General features: G+C 42.5%; 1 protein-coding gene across 1 annotated transcript in view; it reads left to right on the top strand.

Annotated features, from left to right (window-relative positions):
- The window catches only part of TENM4 (teneurin transmembrane protein 4), a 655,906-nt gene that overhangs the window by 530,535 nt on the left and 107,737 nt on the right, over positions 1-17,634 (top strand). The window contains exon 15 of the mRNA XM_033204860.1: positions 12,947-13,093. Within this exon, the coding sequence (XP_033060751.1) occupies positions 12,947-13,093 (147 nt within the window). The remainder of the gene's footprint in view (positions 1-12,946; positions 13,094-17,634) is intronic.

Raw genomic sequence — 17,634 nt, 5'->3', positions numbered from 1 at the left:
GGGAAATCCATTTTTAGTCTTTCATGATAACGAGAAGCATTTCCTTGTTTCCAGAGAACTTTACTCCCTGTGAGAGTCATTTAGGAAAAGAAAAACACTGCTGATGTGAACAGTTAGAAATTCAAAGTGTTAAATTTTCTCTTGTTATCAGATTTCGTTACTGTACAATAGGTCATTATCGTGCAGCTAGCTCCTGGCTGCAATTGTTACTTCCCATACCAGAGAAAGAGCTGGTATCCACGACACTGATTTAGAGACCTCTAGGCAGTGGAAGCAAAAAAAGAGGGTCTATTTATTTACACACTGCCGCCCTGCATAAACAGGAAGGAATGGCTTGATTACCTTACAGCAGGAATACAGAATTTAAAGAACAAGACAAATCTAGGCCCCGTATGGCCAAGTCCCCAGCGTTAAGAACCTTTTTACCCCAATGACATTTCCCAGAGCAGACTATTATCGTAGGAATTAAGTATCTTCTTCTGGAGACTTTGGCTCACCTTATCTTTCATGGAAGCTATTTGATTCTTCTCAAGAGAGGTTGGTTTTCAGAATAAAAGGGAAGTTGACAGTGGCATCCTCTTCAATGGCAGTATTTTTGTCAAACAGCAAAAATATTTCACATTCAATCCTAATTCCTTATGTTAGGAATCACCTGTCTCTTTGCATCTTGAAGAAGGGTCTTTGGTAAAAGCACCAGGGCCAGACCACGCAGTTGCCTGAGGCTTCATTTCTCTCTCCGTGAATCACAGAATGGAGTGGCAGGAGGAGGTCCCCAAGGGCGACAGAATTTCAGCCCCCTCCTCCACTGCCCACAGAACTGCACACCCATCAGCCCAAAAGTGAGTCACCTGCTCCTGAAAATATCTCGTGAAGAAAGAGGGATGCTTCATTTTTACTGTTGCTTACATGACACTAATACTCCCACTTGCGTATGTGAAACCCAGTTTTCCTAGTCCAGAAGAAGTTAAGGTAAGATGGATTGATTTGAATCTGTTTCTCAAGTATATGATTGACAGAGAGTCACCAAACGCATATTTTTTGGTTCTTTTCAGGGAGTTTTATGGATCCCTGAAGTCTGGGGCTTGACCTCTGATTTCCTTTGAGAAAGCTGAAAATCATAGTTAAATTTAACAAGATGTGTAATTTTTTTCCTATTTCTTTGAAAACACTACTAACATTTTGGATCTATGATGGTTTTTCTCTTCACCTCAGTGCCCCTTGTCTCTACAGTCTGAAAACACCTGTAGAAATGACAGCTTCTGATTACATTAATAAAGTTCCAGCCTTGACTCCAAAACTGTGATTGTTCAAGATACCAGATATACAGAATTATTTACCAGACTTCAGGAGAGCTGTCCAATCCTAGAAATCCTGATTTTTAAACAGAACTTCCTCTGGGGGTAAAGATCAAAATGATACCCTGAAGATACAATTACTTGAGTGAGCAAAACCAGACTTCCCAATGAAGAGAAATTATAAAGAAAAGCCACAAAATCTTCCGTGTTTTGTCCACTTTTTTTTTTAAAGAGTCTCACTCTGTTGCCCGTGCTAGAGTACGGTGGCACCATGTCGACTCACTGAAACTTCCGCCTCCCAGGTTCAAGCAGTTTTTCTGCCTCAGCCTCCCGAGTAGGTGGGACTATAGGTGTGCACTACTACACCAGCTAATTTTTGTTTTTTGTTTTTTTGAGATGGTGTTTCACTCTTGTTGCCCATGCTGAAGTGCAATGGTGTGATCTCGGCTCACCACAGCCTCCACCTCCCTGGTTCAAGTGATTCTCCTGCCTCAGTCTCCTGAGTAGCTGGGATCACAGGCACCCACCACCACACCTGGCTAATTTTGTAGTTTTAGTGGAGGCAGAGTGTCTCCATGTTGGTCAGGCTGGTCTCAAACTCCTGACCTCAGGTGATCCGCATGCCTCGGCCTCCCAAAGTGCTGGGATTACAGGCATGAGCCACCACATCTGGCCCTTTGTCCACTTCTGCCTGATAGCTCTCAGATTTCTTTTTCATAATTGGAAAATCCTTAACCAAGAGCCCACAAATCACTTATGAGGTATAGGCCGCCGTGATAATGCTATGGTTATCCCTTCAGAAAGCATTCACTTACAACAGGACCTGTGGTTTGACAGGAAAGATGCTGATAAGGAGAGAGAGAAAATGTACAGGGATCTACCTCAAGTTTTCAGAGCACAAGCTTGATTTGCTAATGATCCTGGGAGACTTCAGCCCACATGTGGTGGGGTGGGAACTTGGCTTTGAATTTCTCTCATTGTGGGTGTCACTGACCACTTATCCAAAGAGAGAAGAGCACTAATGTATCCAAGAGCTTAGCAAGAACATCTCTTTGGTGGTTTGTCATCCATCTGAAAGAAGCTCGGATGACTAGAACTGCCAACCCATCACCTGCTGTAGTGATCCTTAATTCTTGTGGCCTAACATGTACCAACAATGCAGCTGTTCGAGTTGTCCTGAGGCTCCTGGAGAGTAAGAATGAAAAGCCTCTTGCCATGTTCTCCATAACTTTGGATAGGGGGCCCCTGAAGACTTTAAAGATTATCCTAAGAGAAACTTTTGGAAACCTCTTTTGGTAGAGGCAAATCAAGGAAAGAAGTTTTTATGTTGGTGAGCAGAGAAAGGCCAAAGAGACCTAAGACCACACAGACCAACTGCATGCCAAAAGCTCAGTCTGTAGCATAAATAGCTATAGTACCATTATTATCTGTAGCTTTTCACATAGAGATAGGAGCATAGTAGGAGTATGAGAAACATTTGTGCAAATGCCAAAGAAACAGCATGGCCTAAGAGGAAAGATGACTACTGCCATCATCTTTATCCTGAAGTTCTGAAGAGAAAGATGCAGGAATTGATGAAGTCCTGAATCCACCTTTCATAATGCAAAGTTTGCATCATCTTTTCTAAAAGTTGGTACTTTAAAATCATGAATTTTTAAACAATTGTACTCAAGAGCATATGCGCCAAGGTTTTCAAACAGTAAAAGCAACCACAGTATGGACTTCCGCATATGCCTTTTATAAATAAATGGCAGTAAAGTTCAAGGACTCATTTGTCACTCCCATTTTCAATAGCCACAGACAAGGAAGCTCCGTTACATTCCCGGAAAACTCATGGACTTGGTAGCAACTGGCTGTTACCAGCTTTTGGATTCACAGTGTGGTCTGGGGGCTCTTTGTAGCAAAGGAATCCCTTTTGATTTGCAGAGTCGGGATTTGAAGTTTTGAATGTCTACTCTTGTCTCCTGAAAACTCGCAGTGATGATGGTAACCTGAGCCTGCCTCCATCATTTCCACTGACTTCCTTTCCTACCTGTGGTCTGGGGAAGTAGTAAGAATTTTTAAAAGTATCAAAAACATATTTTCACTTAATAGCATGGTTACCTGGTTCTTGAAAATGGCGTTAGAAGAGAGAGAGAGCTCTCTTAAGTCAGCCACTGGCCCTCGGGAGATTATCCTATAGAGTGGATATAAGCTTCACTCACCACCGGAACTATGATACCACCATTAAGTTTGGAGACAATCAAGAAAGTTTTTTCATCAGAGAACTCCCTCACAGTGGATGCTATGACCACTTGGATCCCAGTGATGGTGTCTCATCCAGCCTAGCCATCCCTGGGAAAAAAATCTAGGCTCACTACACCTCTTCTATAACTGGATTCAGAGTTATTACAAGAACTATAATTAGGACCCTCCAAAAAATTCTGCAGATGTGAAAGCTAACAAAAACCACAAAACCCAGGTGATTCTATGTATTCATGCTCTTTGATAGCATATCCTGGGAGATGAGATGTAAGACATTTTAGACCACTTTGCAAAATTAGATAAATTAGCTTGACTAAGACTAAAGTGACAGAAGAGCCAAGAATCAAGAAAGCTTTCCCTTTAGCCAGAGATATTTCCTAGGCCATTTTTTGTGTGGGCTATTCCCATTTTTCATTGTTTGGCATTCCGTAGCTTTGTTTATTCATCCCTGCTTAACAAGTACTCCATTTCATGTTCCCATCTTATATCCTGCATCTCATGGACTCCACAACATCTATAAGAATGAAAAAAGGCATGTATCCTCACTTAAAATTTCCTCTTCCCAATTTTCCACTTGGCTGTGCAGGCTCCAGGAGTGTATTTCATCTTGAAGCAGAGACCACATGGATACCTGAACTAAGAACACAGCCTCTTATCCACTAGTCTTTGAGGCTAATATATATTGATGAACAACAATATCTTTTCTATCCAGAGAATTAAAAAATATATAATTTATGTTTTTCTATGAAGAGAGTAAGAATGTTTAAAGAACCCTAGGGATTTCTGATAAGGCCACACCTTGCAGTCCAGTCCTGTCAGATGGACTTTTGATTCATGTGTGAAATTCAGCTGAGGCTGGAGTACAGCCTGGCTGAAGGCATCAGATCCTTCAGGAGACTGCCGGGCTACCCGGCCTTTGCACAGCACGCTAGGGAGAGGTGTGGAGAGATAAGGAAAGAGAAGCTCCTCGAAGGGCTATAACTACAGCCTATGTAGGGCAGGTGAAATGGTATTAGTGATTCATGCAGGGAATTTAAGAGGCCTGCCCTGCTCTAAACACACAGCCAGACACCCATATATATGCACAGTGGGGTTTATTTCAGAGCAACCTTTGATACCCATCTTCAAATAAGCAAAACTTTAGAAGACCGAATAATTCAAGGCTTGGACATAACCCCTCCACTGGAAAACAAAGCACACATCATTCTTTCTTTAGGGTTAATAAGCATTGAGAAATGCTCAGAGTTTCTTTGCTTTGTCTTGTTTTTCACAGTGACATCCATTGACCTGCACCTCATAGTCTGTGTAAGATGCACAAAGGAGGGATGAGTCTTACTTAGAACACTAAGCATTCTGCATTCAAGCATATGTGGGCACATGTGTACATGAAAAATTCAAGAATGGCAAACAGATAATCCAGCAGTATATTTGATCAAAGACTCAACCTCCTTCACTAGTGCATATCAGAGATTATTCAAATTTTGCATATTTCTAAATTCCAACTTCTTGGAATTGCCTCTGCCCAGATGAGGCACCATTTGTTCTTGGTATGGCTGCTTCACCTGTAGGGAATTTGGATGCTGCTCTGAGTAGTCAAAGGGACAGGCTCTAGTTTTCTGTAAAGCCAGACAAAGCTGGCAGAGCAGGAGTGTGGCCACTTTTGCAGCTTCCCATCCTTCTTTGTCTGTTTTCCTTATTCATATGTCTTCTTGTTTCTATGATCACATTTCCAAATGCCTGGATCACAGAATGAGTTGAAGTTCCTTTTGGCCATCCCTGGAGAATGCTTGCTCTCCCTCCTCCTCTCTCGTGTCATCCTATCTTTGGTTTTATTTTCCCCACCATCGCATAGGCCTGTCCCAAACGTGGGGCACAATCCCTTTGTCTCTTTAGCATCTGTCATGGTTATGTGACAGGCGATATTGCACTTACTTGATCCTACCTTAAATGTCCTGTCTTTTATCTCCCTAGCTCACTATCTGGATAGGGTAGTTAAAGGTATGGTCTTCCTTCCTCTATTTTCCTGTTGTTTTTGTGTGTGTGTTTGTGTCTGAGCATAAAGAAGTGTGTATATAAAATTGTATATACACTGCATAAGCATGATGTCTGGATGCTACTGCATCCCCAGTTTTGTCGCAACATCCATTGCCCAAAGGGGATGGGTTTTCGGTCACAAGGTGGTTGATATACCTGGAGTGTCACAGATGCTTAGATCTGTTTGTAACAATACCATTGTACTTTTGTTTTTCCCTCCCCCCTGCCCCATGTACATACACCCTTCACTCTTTCCACCCCATCTCATGTCACCCTGCCCATCTGTTATGGCACCTGGTCCACCAGAATTAAGATGCTGGCAACCAGAGTGGGTGGCCTGGGAGAGGAAGACACCCAAGAGCAAGTTAAGAAATTTTAAGGACTACTTTGTAGTACTATTGTGTTCATTCATCAACAAGCATCTATGGAGCACCCACTGTGTACTAGGCACCTGTGCCAGGGTCTGGAGACAAGGGGACAAACAGACCCCCGACTCAGGGAGCAGATGGTCTGTTTATTTGTTTTCCTTTTCAGAGAAGGCCTGACTTTGGTAAGTTTTGTCTTTGAAGAGTATTCCCTAAAGGCAAAGTAACTCCTTCATTTTAAACATTTACATTAGTTAGGTGGTACCTGATTTTCCAAATTGGCCACATTGCTCTAAGAATAAGTCTCAGAATAATCAGATATGTGTGCTCTTAAAAGACTCTCAGCTCTTTGAGGAGAAATACCATGTCATTTTCATCTTTTTGTTCTCAGGCCCTAACACAGCACCTGGTACAAAATATGTACTCAGCAGATAGGGACACATATTCTAGAGTCAGACTGCTTGGGTTTGAATCCCAGCTTCAACACTCAGTGAACTAAGTGACCTTGGACAAGTGATTTAACTTATCTTGCTAACAGGACCCACCTCATAAGGGTGGTATGAGGATTAAGTGAAGTAATGAATACAAAGTGCTTAGTATATAGGCAGGAATTATGCTCAGTAAGTATGAATTATACTGCTTTATTCATCATATACTTTTTCTCATCCTTAATTTGAAGAAGGACTTCATTAGCTAGATTAATTTTTGAAACCGTAAAGGAAAATGCTAAATTGGCTTTTAATAAGAGATAGCAACAGCTGTTTTAAAACTTATGGAAAGGGTTTTGGGGAAACATAACTGACTAAATGCTTTTCAGCTGGGACAGCTTTGCCAACTACAGCAAAGGTGTTGCATAGGATCCATCAGATGGAGGAGGAGCAAGGGTCTTCATATTTCATGTGCTAGTCCTCAACTGAGAATAAAATCATTCCAGCAAGAAAGAGTAGTACCTCTGAGCCTCTTTAAAACAGGCATTTCACAATTTTCATTAGCAGAGGACCCTTCAGGGTGGGCTAAATTTTATCATGTTACCATCTATTTGATGGAAAATTTTCCTATTATGTGAAGTCTTTTCACATCCATGAGTCTTAGGTGAGTCATGTGATTTTTTTAAGGGAATAGATATGATACCCATTTGACTGAAAAAGGAAACTGAAGTTGAGAAGATGAATGGGTCATCCTGGCTCACACTTCTAATAAGTAGCAGAACCAGGACTCTGCATTTCCTGGCTTTATCCATGTTTCAACATTCTATCTTCTGTCACCTTAAGTCACCAAGAATGTCCATAATTTTCAATATATTTTCCTCCACACCACATCTTCCAAACTGGCACCCTCACTGGGAAGTGGCCTGTGTTCTTTCTCAAATCACCTGCTCTGATCTTTAGTTCAGAAAATATCATCACCTGAACTTTAGTTGGATTAGGTCAATGAATCATAACTTGTTTTAAAAGGCAAATGTTTCTTGGCAAAATCTAGGTCTGACCCAAGCACTCATCTGGCTGATATTTTGGTATAATGGATACTAATTCTAAAAAAATAATTCAGAGATCTGTCTCATGGAAGCTCAGGTCTTGTCAGAATAGAGTATTTTACGGTTCAAAAATGGGCAAGATTTTGTTCATTGCTTCCCAGTTGCTTTGGTAGAGACTAAAGAAACAATGTTTACTCAACAAATCTGCTGAACTCCTAAGTGCTAGGAAATATGAATACCACACAACAGATATGGTCCCTGCTCTCAAGGTGCCTGCAGTCTAGCAGAGAAGACACTAAAACAAATAATTCCAACGAAGTGTGATGAGAGTTATGGCAGGGGAAGTCCAAAGGCCACCACTTAGCAAGTAGCCACCCCACTGACTTAGGTTGTTGGGGCCTTATAGATTGTGGAATTTAACATAAGGGTATAAGAAAGCATCTGAAGGTTTTTAAAAGCAAGATGATAACTAGATCACATTTGTGATTTGGAAGATCAGTCTGGCCCTATTGTGAAAGGAGAATTGAGGGGGGACTATTGAGAACAAGAAGACCGATTAGCAGACTATTGCTCTCATCTAGGTAAGAGATGATGATGGCTTTGTCTAGGGAAGTGAATATGGAGAGAGAAAAAAGTATAAGAGGACCAGTAAGAGAAACATAAAGAAATGGGCCATTTGATATATGATAAGTGTATTGCATAGCATCCATGCCACTTAACTAAAAAATAAATACCTTCAAGGATTCTGAAAGTCTTCTAATCATACCTGGTGCTAGCTGCAAGGGGGACTTCTTCATAGGCCTAAGCAGGAGATTGAAGATAAAGTGGTTCTTTACAATTCAAAGGGCATCATTTCTTTTGAAAAGCTTTGTTAGCCCTTCTCTAAACTTTAAAATTACATTATTTTGACTCTAGCAAATGCCTGGTGTGAGTCTTTCCAGAAGGGATTATTAATGTCACGTGGGCTCTCTGAATTATTGATGAGTTTCAGGGTTTGTGGAATTAGCCTCAGTGGGTAAGGATGGACATATTTCTTTAAGAAAGTCAGCAAGTCATCCTGGAGGAGGCTTCATAATGCTGCCTATTAGGGGTGTGATTATCCCAGAAGCAAATGGCTGGATGAAAGCAAACCTTGTTCCACCCACAGGTACTCACAGTCCCTCTGAAACTTAGAGGATAGTGCAGATCTTTAGGGTATCACTTGGTCCATTTGAAGAAATTGACTGTGAATTTCCACATTTGTGATTCTCTGTGATTCCACATCTGGAGTTAACCCTCCCTGAGAACACCTGCTCCACATCTTCCAAACTGGCACCTCAATGATTCATTGACCTAATCCCACTAAAGGTCTGGTGATGATATTTTCAGACAGCCTCAGAGCAGCATGGACTATGTGCCCAAGATGCCATGTGCCCACAGGAGTTCACTAGAGCAGGGCTTCCCTGAGGGTGTTCTATGGAATGGAATATCACACAGGTTACCGGGTGGGGGAAAGAGTTCTGAAGTCAAATTGGAAAATGCAGTAGTAATGAAATAAGCAGCTTTCTTTATTCTAAGACTTCTTGGAGCCTTTAATATATTGATATTCAGTGTGACTTTCTACAATAAGAGTATAGAATGCAACGTTTTCCAAACTTATTTGACTGCAGAAGCTTGTTCTTGAAGACCTCATAGAACTACTATTTCACAAGGTTCACTTTGAGAAGTATGGTTTGTGATTATAAGACCTATTTTAAACCCTTCCTGGAACAAAGTATGGTATAAATAAAGAGAATATAAAAAATTTTAGGGCAGATGATATATCTCATCTCTGTGAATTAACACAAAGTCCAGTATCCGCCAGGTACTGAGTAAAGTTGGTTGAATTTAAGAACAGAATCAACTAACTTGAAGTTGTTTTGACCTTCTCTATTGGGTCAGTTATGCCGGAAGGACCTAATGGATCATCTCATCCAAATCCTTATCTTATAAATGGGGAAACTGAGACCCAAAGAGAGAAAGTAACTTTCCCAACTCCCCCCGTATTAGGCCAGAACCCAGGTCTCTTGTCCCTCTCATTGATTCATTTTAACAAATATATATTGAGTGTCTGCTATGTGCAGGCACTGGTACATTCTAATGGAAGAAGTAAGACAATGAAACTAATTGCAGAATTGATAATTTAAGTATCCTTGGGACTGTTGCTATTGAGAGAAGTACAGTATGCTAGGAAAGCATGAATGGTGGCCTGCATTGGGACTCGCAGTCCTGAACCCATCGTGCCACCTCTCACTGCACTACATGTTCATGGTGCCATGAGACAAGCCCAGTGCTTGTCTTGACTGTTTTTGGCAAGGATTTATTTGTGAGGACCATAGCTTTTGACCTAAACGTTATACGACTTGGGCTGGCAAAGGGTTATTTTCTTGTTTATGAATTTCTTAGTGAAGTTATACAAACTTAAAACAAGTAAATCCAATAATAATAATAATAACAGCTCTCATTTATTGAATGCCTATGTATGTTACCCACTGTGATAAATAATTGGTATATATTATCTCATTTAATACTCTCAAGTACTCTTAGAATCCGATATTATCTCCATTTTACCGATGAGAAAACTGAAGCTTAGAGTTAAATAATTTGCCAGTTATAACACAGGTAGTAAGTAAAATGATGGTGCTAGGATTTGAACTGAGGCTGATCCACCTCCAAAGTCCTCGCTCTATTACGACACATGGCTTTTATTAAAAATTCAGGATTAAATGGTGTAAAATTGGATCTGCCCTAGAAAATCAGGATCTGAATATTTTTAACAAAAATTTACTTATTTTAGAAATCTATATAAAGTGCCTAGCACAGTGGCCAGCCCTAGTAGACCCTCAGTATGTGGCAGCTGTCTTTGTCTCACCATCCTGAAGCATCTAAACCAGAGGTTGGCAAATTACAACCCACAGACCAAATCAGGCCCATCACCTATTTTTGTAAATCAAGTTCGTTGGAGCACAGCCATGCTTATTCATTTTAAAATGGCTGCTTTCAAGCTATAATGGCAGAGTTGAGTAATTGCAAGAGACCATATGGCTCACAAGCCTAAACTATTTATTCTCTGGGTCTTTACAGAACAAGTTTGCTGACTCTGATCTAGATAACTGCCTCAGTTTCCTATTTTGCCTTTCTGTGAGCCCCACCTGAGGTTATGGGTACAACATATGATATTATATGCCCTCTGCCCAAAATAGAGAGAAGGTAAAGGTGAGTAGAAGATTCAGATATTATGTTTGAGCTGTATGCCAGGCTTTGTGCATCATGCATACCTTATTTAACCCCCCCAACAACCACAGTTTATAAGTAAAAAGACTGAGGCTCAAAGAAATTCAATAACGTGCCTGAGTCACACAGCCACTGAGTGGTACAGCCAAACTCTGATATGCCTCTCAAGCTTGTGCTCTTACGCAAGACATACTCTTTGTCTCTTATAAGAGGCTTTATCTTACAGCAAAAGAAAGCAGTCAGCTACCATTCTTAAAGATCAGACCCTACTTCCTCCAAGACTGATTCCAAATACAAACGAGGCTTAATTGAAAACAAGTCCCAGCTGGACGGACAAACATTGACATGAGACTAATTGAGGAAAAGAGAAAACTGTGATTGTTTAGATCATTAAAGGTGGCTGATGTTAGCAACTGTGTCAGAGTGCCTGGATAGCCACCTGTGTGTCACAGCTCTGCTCCTGGGGCTCATTTTTAAAACTTCTTTCTCAATCACTTTTTGGGGTGGCCATGCTGGTAGCCTCCCATCTTTCCCAGCAGGCTCCTGCTATACAGAAACCCATAGTCTACAAACACTTCTGGAGGAACCCCTCCTAGGCTGGAGTATACAACTATTACATGTTTCTTCCTTTGAATGGAAAACACAGTGGCCAGATTCATGGGTTGTTGTGATGAACATCTCAAGTGGAAATAAACATGTTATTTTCTTTTACTTTGGAATAACGGTCAACTATCAAAAGTCCTTGAAACACTCAGGTTTTAGATTCTGATTGATCAGCCATTTAGTGAGTGGCTACCTTGGCCCAGATCTTGTACTGGGCAGCCACTTTCACATTTGTTGTCCCATTTAAGAATAATGAGTCAATTTCCCATTACTTCACGGCAGAAGATTCAGTTTGCAGCCATATTTGGAGCACTTTGCTGCTCATAATAACAAAACAAATGAAGCTTTATAGCTGACACAGTGCTTTCACATCCATACCTCTCCCAAGACTGAGCAGAGGCAGAGAAGAGATGGAAGCCTTGCCAGGGACAGGTGGTTTTTGGTAGCCCCTTGGAGAAGGGTGTTGGCAGGATTGTTAATATAAGGACTTGAGTGAAAACCAAGTGGCACGATAGAAGCTGAAGTGAACCATGTAACTTAACATATTCTCAACATAGATTTCTGAGCCACAAACTTGGAGAGGTTTAAAGATGTGGCAATCAAAAAACCTGCAAATCTACTTTAATAGTATTTTTTTTAAACTTCCCCACTTTATAATATGGTCCAAGCAGAACCAACACAACGTCTAAATATTGCCTGACCCTTCTTGATCAAATCATCTACAGCCCTCTCACATGGTCACACCTGTGTTAAGTTCCCACCATATTTTGTACGTCTCCTTTAGGGCATTTAGCAGTGAAATTTTTTGCCTATAGAAATTTGTCTCCTTTGATAGGCTTTATGCACCTCATGAATAAGAATAGGTCTTATTCATTTCTGTACCTCCAGTGCTAGCCCAAAGAAGATGCTTAATAAATGACAGACAGGCAGGCAGATGTGCATATGAGTGTAATGAGAGCAGAGCAGCCTGGCTGTACCTGCGTTGCACTCACAGACAGCCCTAGTTAGCATTTCACAATGGCCATCACAACTCCCCTGGGTGCAGGGCCTTTTCTAAGTGTAGCTGCAGACAAGATGGTAAGAAAAAGCCCCAAGCCCTCTTCCTCAAAGCAAAGACAGTTGTTTAGGAGAAAATAAGACAAAATAAATGAAAAGCCTAGGGTCCAATAAAATTGACCTACTATAAGAGTTGGAAAAAATAACGCCCTTTAGAATGATACCCAGAAGTGCTGAAGGAAGCGAGGAATAAACACAAAGGTGTTTCCTTTGTGCTAAACAGCTGCCAGAGGTAAGAGGAACACATGAGAATGAACAAGAAGCAAGGATCAGGCAAAAAGTTCTATTGGTTAGATTCTGACAGGCCGACATCCACTGACTCCAGCTCCAGAATCCCGGTCACTTTTGAAAGAGGGCTTTTAGATACAGAAGGTGTGGGTTTCAACCCTGTCCCTGCCACTTCTGACTGTGCGACCTTGGCAAGTCCTTTCACCTCTCTGAGCCTCAGTTGCCTTCTCTGTAAAGTGGCAATTCCTAGTGATACCTGCCTCCCTGGGCTGCTGTGGGCATTCGTGTGCTGATGGATATGAAGGCATTTTGCAAGTTGGCAGGTAGCGTGTGAGTGTGTGTGATGGCGGTTGACTCTGGGTGATCAGACCTCGACTCTGTACTTTGTCTTTCAGAGGGTTGCCCTGGGTTGTGCAATGGCAACGGCAGATGTACCTTAGACCTGAATGGTTGGCACTGCGTCTGCCAGCTGGGCTGGAGAGGAGCTGGCTGTGACACTTCCATGGAGACTGCCTGCGGTGACAGCAAAGACAACGATGGAGGTAGGGCTTTGGCACCAATGGGCTCCAGGCGGCTCCAGAGGGTAAGAGGCCCAGAGTGGAGAATGGGTATTACTGAGCTAACAGGCCACCAACACACCAGTCATCCAGTCAGGGGGACCTGCGGTGCAAGCAAAAAAACTGCATATGTGGCTTAGGGGGATGAGTGTGTGTCACAGATGTTCCATTTGAATCAATTAAAATTAACTAATGTAAATGAAAGTAATTGATATCCAGCAGCCAGTATAGAGGAGAAGGCATATGGAAGAAAGAGGTTTCTAACTATTCAGCAGTAGGATGAGATGTCTGGCAAAGTTATGGGTCCCCCTCACTGGAGATAGATAAGAAGAGACCATCTAATTCTTTATCACAGAAGCTGCAGAGGGACACTTCTCCAGGGGAGGGAGGTTGAGTTACCTTTGGTCAAGGTCTCTTCTCCTCTGATTCTGGAAGTTACCCTCACTGCACACCAGTAGACACCTTTTGTAATAGAAATGGCTTTTGCTTTGGGTTTTTTTAAGTGCTAGACAGTCAAAGCCCAAGGAAGGAGGTGCTCATCTTTTAGAACATTCATTAGCTGAGAGTGAAGACCTGAGTTCTAATTCCAGCTCTGGCTTTGACTCCCTGTGCATCCTTACACGTGCTGTTTGGTGGCTCTGGGCCTCACTCTCCCTGTTAATAAAATGAGGCAGCTGCAGCTGGCCCATAAGTACCGTTTCAGTCCTTATCTTAGTCATAGAATTAGCCTTCATTTTTCTGTTGCATTAACTTGGGTAAATACAACCATAATGTGTTCTGCTTTCCCACCTGGAAGATACATCAGTCCTTCCTGATTCTCCCACTCGCAGGTGGTTATTAGGAGAATGAAAAGATAAAGATCTGAAAAAACCCAAAACAGTTAACCCTTTCTTCCTAATGATGGCCTAACAGTTGGCTTAGTCCAGACAAGTCTATGTGGCTCCCTAATATTTGTACCAAAGGATTTCAATATGTTTCACAGTGTAGGAAATCAATCGGTCAGAAACTCAGCATTCTAACCTTTGGGAATTTTCTATTTAGAGGGCTTCTCAAACTCCAAAGCACCATAAGAATTAAAAGGCCAAGTATGTGATATTGTGATTTCTGTGGTCTCTTTGCCTTGAGTGGGTTTCAGCAGCCTAGAGAGGGCTGTTTCGGAGCACCGGTCTTTGAGCCAGGCAGCTTTCAGCCCTTCCGCCTGCTGCCTAAATCCAGGAGGTAACTGGGCCTGATGCACCCAGGCCCGGGCCCAGTGGAGCAGTTGCCAACAAGGAGCTTGTGGGGTTGGCCACAGTAGCTAGGCAGAAACAGAAGGTCTATGTTCTCCTGAGATCTTGGAGGGTTGAAATGTTCCTTAATCAATCTGAAACTTGTGGAGTTCATTAATTTTTGTGCTCCATAAATATCCAGAGTTCTCCTTTTAGAATTGGGCCCTATGCTAGGCACAGAGATAAGGAAGTCCTGTCCCTGTACACCAGGACCTCAAATGGGGGAGAAAGACCGAAAGTTAAATGCTAATGAACTGTGATAAGTGCTGTTGTAGAGTTATATATGGGTTGTTGTGGGAGTAGGAAAGCAATCTTCAAGAAGGTGACGCTTGGATGGGTAGCAGTTTCCTGGAAAGGAAAAGGCTCTCTATTCAGAGACATCATTATGGGCCAAGCCAGGACTAACCAGGGAAGGGCAACAAGCACCCCTGTCTTCAGGCAAGGTAAAGTGCATTTACATTTGCTCTTCATAGGAAAGAGATGTCAGCCTACATTATCTGCATGATTTCCTCAGCATTCCCCTTCACTTTGTCTGTGTAGGCACAATTCCAGTAACTAATAGTAACACTCATGTAATAGAAGAAAAGGGGAGAGGAGCCACCATTCCCTTCTCATGAGTCAAAAGTCTTGGCCAAAGCCTTCAAACAGCTGTTGAACATCTGGGCAGCGAAATAACTGCATATCTTTAGGAAATGTGGGGAAAGAGCGCACCTCTCTCCCTACCAGTATACATACAAGTATAGGTTATAGAACAAGGCTCATTGATTCTCTCCCATGAAATGCAGTTCAAGTGTATCCTTTGTTTGCCATACTTCAGAGCCAGCCCTCCTAGCACAACAATGCACCATTGGTAACATGGGGCATGGGCATACCATAGCCCAAAGCCCACAGCTCTGCGGGGAGAGAGAGGTTCTTCTCGTAGGAAATGGGGCTGATCCAGACCCCAGGGGAATAGAGCCTCCTCCAGCTGTTCTGAGAGATGAGCCAGTAGGAAGTGGAAAAGATCAACCAGAAAAATCCCCAATTGTGGGAGAATATGCCACTTGCATTTTTGGAGCATGTTATGGGCTGAAATGAGCTTGCACATAGTTTATTCACTCACTCAACCAATGTTAACCAAGTGTCGACATTGTATCAGACCCTGTCCAGGGTACTGGGGCTTCAGAGATAAATAAGACACAGTCCCTACCCTTGTGAAGGTCACAATCTAGAGGGAGAGAGAAACAGGAAGTAATTGCAATGCAGTGGGACAATTGCCAGGATAAAGGAGCATCCACTCATTCAACTGATATCAGATGCCTGGGTGCCCTGCTGGGAACTGTGATGTGATTTCTGTCCCATGGGACTTTCAGTCCAGTCAGGAAGACATCCCATCGGTCATCATGGTTGGGAATAGAATCAGCTGGGAAGGCCAAATTGTTGAGGGTCTTTGACCTCGGGTTCTCAACTATGAAATGAGGAAACGTCTCACCTCAGGGCGCTCTCAGTTCAGTGGGCTGTCCACCCGTTGTTGCGGGAGCCAAGGGGAAGGTGCCGAGGACCCGTGCTTTGCAGGGTGGCATAGATGAAACAACCTTAGAGAGTGGACTGTCACCAAGTGCCAGGGGTAGTAAGAGTTATCTCCACTGGCCTCTTTATTACTCTGAGCCTTGGCCAAATGGGGGCAGTTTTAGTGGAGGGAGAGAGGAAGAAAGGAGCACATGAGTAAGCCATATTTGCACTGGGCTACTTTCAGTTCAGCCAAGCACACCTTTGTAGGGCTCCTGCTACCTACAAGGCACCATGCTCCTTTCCAAGGAGACGTAAAGACCAGTGAACATGGCCCAGTCTTTCTCCCTCAAGAAACTCACAGTCATTTGTAAGAAATTGTCATCCAAATGACTCAGTCTAATGGAAGCAGAATTAAATAAGTGCCTTTATTTCAGCCGTGACAGGGTATACAGCATAATTCCAGATAAATCATTCAGGCTGGAGAGAAATTGTGTTAGAGTCTCACTGAGTGGTTGTTCTTAGATGATATGACTCAAGGCTTGGAGAAGGAATTAACAGAGTTTAATGTTGAGTAACAGGATTGAAAGGGACATCAGAGAACATTGACTTTAACTCCCTCCCCTGCATGTTTACAGACAGGACAACTGGAGCCCAGAGAGGAGAGGTGACATCACACACATCATAGTCACAAAGCAAGTCATTACATGACCTGGACTAGATTCTTCAGCCATTCCACATGGCCCTGTGAACCTAGAGCACGTCTGCCTTCTCCTAGTGATTTATACTCCACCTAGAAGTGTAGTGTGAGTACTTACTCAGATTTAAGTAGGCTGCAGCAGTACCACAAAGCTTATGAGAGTGTAATAACTTGTATGTCACTTTACAGTTTGCAAAGCAATTGTGCATCCACCCAATAACACTGTGAGGAATGTGGCCTTATTATCCCCTTACTATTCCCTCATGATAAGGAAAAGGAAGCTTAGCAAGTATTTTGCAGAAGTCACAGAGCTGGCCGGTCGCAGAAACTGCCAGAGTATGTGAGGTCTGGTGACATTAGAGCTTCTCACTGTGTCCAGATCTCAGACATATGGCCCATTGTAGACCCCTGTAGCCCTTCAAGTTATCTAAGAATACCTGGTTACTCTTCTTTCCCAATTTGCTGGGTTTAAAACAACACAATTTAAATTAAACTTGAATCTCAAGTTTCATTAAGAATGCTACAACAGTGTTTTTAAATGATGAGACAAAAAGAAAAAAGCTACACTTTGGGAGGCTGAGGCGGGTAGATCACTTGAGGCCAGGAGTTCGAGAACAGTCTGGCCAAGATGGCAAAACCCCGTCTGTACTAAAAATGCAAAAAATTAGCTGGGCTTGGTGGTGTGTACCTGTAATCCCAGCTACCTAGGAGGCTGAGGCACGAGAATCACTTGAATTTGGGAGGTGGAGGTTTCAGTGAGCTGAGATTGTGTCTGTGCACTCCAGCCAGGGCAACAGAGGAGGACTCTGTCTGGAAAAAAAAAAAAAAAAAAAAAAACAGAGCTAAACAGTATGACTGAGCCAGGGAGTAGCTTTATTGGTTTGTTTTTGTTTTCATGTATGATTTTTGGCTAGATTTAAACATGGAAACAAGATCCTTCATGTGACTCAATGACCGCCGGTCTCCTAATGCTCTCACCTTGGGCACTGGCTCCTGAGAGGGACCAGAAGGCAGACAAGCAGAGGGGCCCTAACTCACCCACTCAAAGTGAAGCCTCTGTGTGCCCCTGT

The sequence above is a fragment of the Trachypithecus francoisi genome, unplaced genomic scaffold, assembly GCF_009764315.1.
Source record: "Trachypithecus francoisi isolate TF-2019V2 unplaced genomic scaffold, Tfra_2.0 Lachesis_group8, whole genome shotgun sequence".
Taxonomy (NCBI): Eukaryota; Metazoa; Chordata; class Mammalia; order Primates; family Cercopithecidae; genus Trachypithecus; species Trachypithecus francoisi.
The sequence above is the reverse complement of the archived record's forward strand: the minus strand, read 5'-3'. Positions and strand labels throughout refer to the sequence as shown.